Source organism: Elaeis guineensis, chromosome 8, assembly GCF_000442705.2.
Source record: "Elaeis guineensis isolate ETL-2024a chromosome 8, EG11, whole genome shotgun sequence".
Taxonomy (NCBI): domain Eukaryota; kingdom Viridiplantae; phylum Streptophyta; class Magnoliopsida; order Arecales; family Arecaceae; genus Elaeis; species Elaeis guineensis.
The window spans coordinates 34,996,939-35,000,681 of NC_026000.2; the positions used below are offsets into that span (position 1 = coordinate 34,996,939).

Here is a 3,743-nt window from a genome sequence, read left to right on the forward strand (position 1 = left end):
GTTGCTTCACAAGTAACATGCTGCTTTGATTTGTTTCATCCATGGCCTCCAAGCCCATTTTGACAATAGAGTGCGATTTAAGGCTGCTAAGTTTATTACATGCCCAAGCCACCTTTTCTACTTCTGCAAACCTTCCAATTTACCAAGTTGAAGAAAGGAGAAGAATATGGTTTCTCGCACGACAATCCTGATCATTTCTAACCAATAACTAAGAAGTTCCTTCTGAATTAACATCTGATTCTTCCAATCTGATAATCTCTGCAGTAATTTTCCAATAGAGTTGCTAATCCGCCTTTCTTAGTACATGGTGTTAGGGGGAGGCCTAGGTAGGTTATAGAGATGGGGAAGAAATTGCACCCGAACGTCGAAGCCAACCATCATCCTTTCTCCTCATCTTGTCCAAAGTAAACCATATTGCTCTTTGAGAAATTCACCTTAAGCCCACATCCATTGGAAAGCCTATTGGGATTAATTATAGACCAGTGATCTACAATTTCTCTGCCACCTTGAACAAGAACATATCATCAGCATTCAGGCTTAAAACATTTCCATTTCTGTAATATGGACCCTAACCTTTTAGATATCCCAATATTCTGGCTATGTAGAATTTTGGTTAGCACATCCAAGGCTAGAATGAATATAGGTAGGGGCAAAGAGGGTCCCCTAGCCTATGGCCTATTTCTACAATCTATCCAATTACTTGGCTGGCCACGTAGCGTTGGTATTGCACTTCTTCCTGAGAGTCAGGTCATCCAATAGATCCATTTTTTACCCAAAACCCCTCTTCTGTAAGGAATTTATAACGAAATCTCAGGAACCTTATCAAAGGCTTTCTCAAAGTCGAGCTCACCAAGCACACCATTTTTCCTCAAGACTTCTCAGCGTCTTCTGTTCTACAAATTAACAAAGATCGAGCGAAACATATATGACCAGACAGGTCTATGTCACAAAGTTTTGCTACTGTCTTTAGCATGAGAATAGGCAAAGTCCTAGTCACATTTTAGGAAGCTTTGTTTACCATACTTTGTTGCATAGCTTCAGCATTAGTTCAAGTATAAAAATGTAAGCAAATAAGTTATATCTATTTCATACAGGAGTAATATTACAGGTAAGCATTCTTTTTCCCTCCCTCTACTTCTCATACAGAAGTCACTCAGGTGCTCAAAATACAGGACAAAATATGGCAAACTCTTTTCTCAAAACATGACAAATTCTATGTGCAAGTATTTTGCATGGTGGTGATTTATATAAATCTTAAGAAGCAAACCAATTCTCACAAACCGTCAAACACTCCCCATCAAAGAAAAATAAAGCAATCCATATACATGAGAGGGTTATTTAGGTCCTCCATGTGAGGAGTCCTGGAGCTCTCCTCATAAAACACTTCCCTGCTCCCATTCTGACCCATTTGACTCTGCCTTTGGTGGATCTGGTGCATGCAAGCTTCCCTCTTCCTCTCCACACCAGAAATTTGCCGGTTTGATGAGCTGCAAGGACTCGAACACCGGAGCTTCTCCTTATTTGCAGCAAGCTGAAGAGGGACTGCATTGCCTGACATTCCAACCGCACACCTCTGCCGTTCAGTTAACACATTTGTCGATCTCCAATGAGTGGATGGAGTGCTCAATTTTCTGTATGTGGGAGGGACCGCCGAGCTAAGCTCTGTCTTGGAACTCTTCCGACCGACAGGTGTTGGTGGTGAGGTAGAACGTCCCCGCTTGGTTGGAAGTGCCTGGTTTGCTCTAGCAGTGGACTGTTTTTGTGGACATTGAACTAATTTGGATGGCTGTGGTAATGTTTTCACCAGATATCTATTTGGTTTAGGCTTTGTGGCACAATGCTTATGGGGATCAAGTATGATTATGTGTGGATTTTCTCTTGCGCAAGACAACAAGAACTCATTTGTGAAAGATCTACCCTTCGACGAAGACTGAGAGTAGGTAGAATTACTAGTGCAAGACGATGAAGAAGATGATGAAGAAGAAGAGGAAGAGGAGGAAGAAGAGGAAGGGGTGGATTGCATATTGGATGTATCATTGGGGAGGGGATTGGTGGGAGTGGAAGGAGATTGAGAAATGACAAGCTTATCTTGTGGGGGACTTGGATCAAAAGGGAGAGATGGATTGGAGCAGCACTTGCTAACACAAGTCCCCATGGCAATTTTTCTCTCTAGTAGAGAGAGTGGAGGAGAGCATAGAAGACGTGGTATTGCTTTAGTAGAAAAGGAAGCGGGTGACACTTTAGCTGTTCCCCATGGATCGGAGGTTTTAAATTCTATCGGCGGGTTTGGAAACCGTTGCCCAACGGATACATGAGATGATGATGGCCTCCCGCTTTATCATGTGATACTTTATGATGACAAAACATAGAGGGGAACTCGAGCTCATGGCGTGCGAATTAAAGGCTTCAGGGGCTTTATAAAGGTATGAGGGGCATTAAAATTAAAGGGTACGTGGTTGGATGGAAGTTTCGAGTGGTACAGTTGCGGGCAAGCACTTCCACAGCTTTTAACGTCTTTGGGAGGTTTATCTGTCAGATCACCGGCAAAGAAGGTAGGACCCAAGCACATCTATTGGGGCTTTGTGCCTTGGCTCTTGAAATGATATGGCCAGCTTGGTACGAGTACCCCACCGAATAGAGTAGGAAATCTAATCCCTTTGCTTTTACATATTAATCTCCCCTTTAGCTGTATATTAATTGATTTTTTTTATTTTTTTAATATATATTTAAAGAGAGAAATAAGTTTAGTTGGGCTCAAGTGAATTACATCTCATCGGATATAGATTGGATAACGAAATCTCACTTAATATATTGGTTAGGAGTCTCTAAATCATATGATCTTTTATGAATGAATAGTTTAAAAATAATAGACCAGATCTAATAGTCCAAAACATCAATATTAAATCCATATCGTCTAATCAAAATCCAGCCAAATCTTAGTAGACATCAATATAGACATATAGGATATGTATGTAGGTGTGCACGAATGTGTGCACATATATATATATATATATATATATATATATATATATATATAATATATATATATATATATATATGCACATATACATAGTTTTTTTTTTTTTTGCATGATACTTGCAAGAACTAATTGAAATTATATGTAACACCTCCCTTTATCTCTATTTGCAAATTGTTCCAGAAAACATTAATTCAGTTTGCCAGGAGCTCTTTTCGTAAGCTCATCATCTCTCCAATTATTCAAGGACTAAAATTAACCAAAGATGGTAATTGACAATCTTGCCTTTGGTTACACTCAACCAAGTTCCATGAACACTAAAAAAAGCCATCTCTTTTCGGGAGCAAAACCCTTCCCCCTCTCTAGAATTTGTTGAACTTTACTTTGCCAATACGCAAACAAATTGATTCCTTTGATTTCTTAATTCAATCATAATTCCAAAAATTTCCCATCTTGATCATAGAAACATATCCCCAAGTCGAAGGGAATAGAAAAGAAGACTCTTTTATTATTTGGAAAGCCGACCTTTGCAAGACAAATCAGAGCAGTCAAGAAGTATCAACTTGCGGAAGAAACAAGAGTTTGATCAGTGTTCTTGCAGTTGCTTGGATCTCCATCTAAGACTTCAAAGCCACGGGTTGAGCAATGAACAAAACCCCAAAAATTTTAGAGAGGGGAGAGGGAAAGCAAGGTGTAATGAAGATTTTGGGATTCGAAATAGAAAAAGACAATTGAATAGCTTGATTTGGTGAAGAAAATTTGTTCC

At 39.5% G+C, this 3,743-nt stretch overlaps 1 protein-coding gene across 1 annotated transcript; it reads right to left on the reverse strand.

Moving 5' to 3' along the window:
- Nucleotides 1-1,061: 1,061 nt before the first annotated feature.
- On the reverse strand, nt 1,062-2,569 carry LOC109504912 (uncharacterized). Its single transcript, XM_019846335.3, has 2 exons — nt 2,481-2,569; nt 1,062-2,333 (listed from the first exon to the last, which is right to left on the reverse strand). Exons 1-2 carry the CDS (start codon nt 2,567-2,569, stop codon nt 1,298-1,300), a joined length of 1,125 nt encoding a protein of 374 aa, XP_019701894.2. The 3' UTR covers nt 1,062-1,297.
- Nucleotides 2,570-3,743: the final 1,174 nt, after the last annotated feature.

Excerpts from the sequence above, each read along its gene's own strand:
- LOC109504912 (XM_019846335.3), bottom strand. The coding sequence starts at position 2,569 with ATGTGCTTGGGTCCTACCTTCTTTGCCGGTGATCTGACAGATAAACCT. Across the intron at positions 2,334-2,480 it reads GGAAGTGCTTGCCCGCAACT|CGGGAGGCCATCATCATCTC; the intron begins GTACCACTCGAA and ends CACATGATAAAG.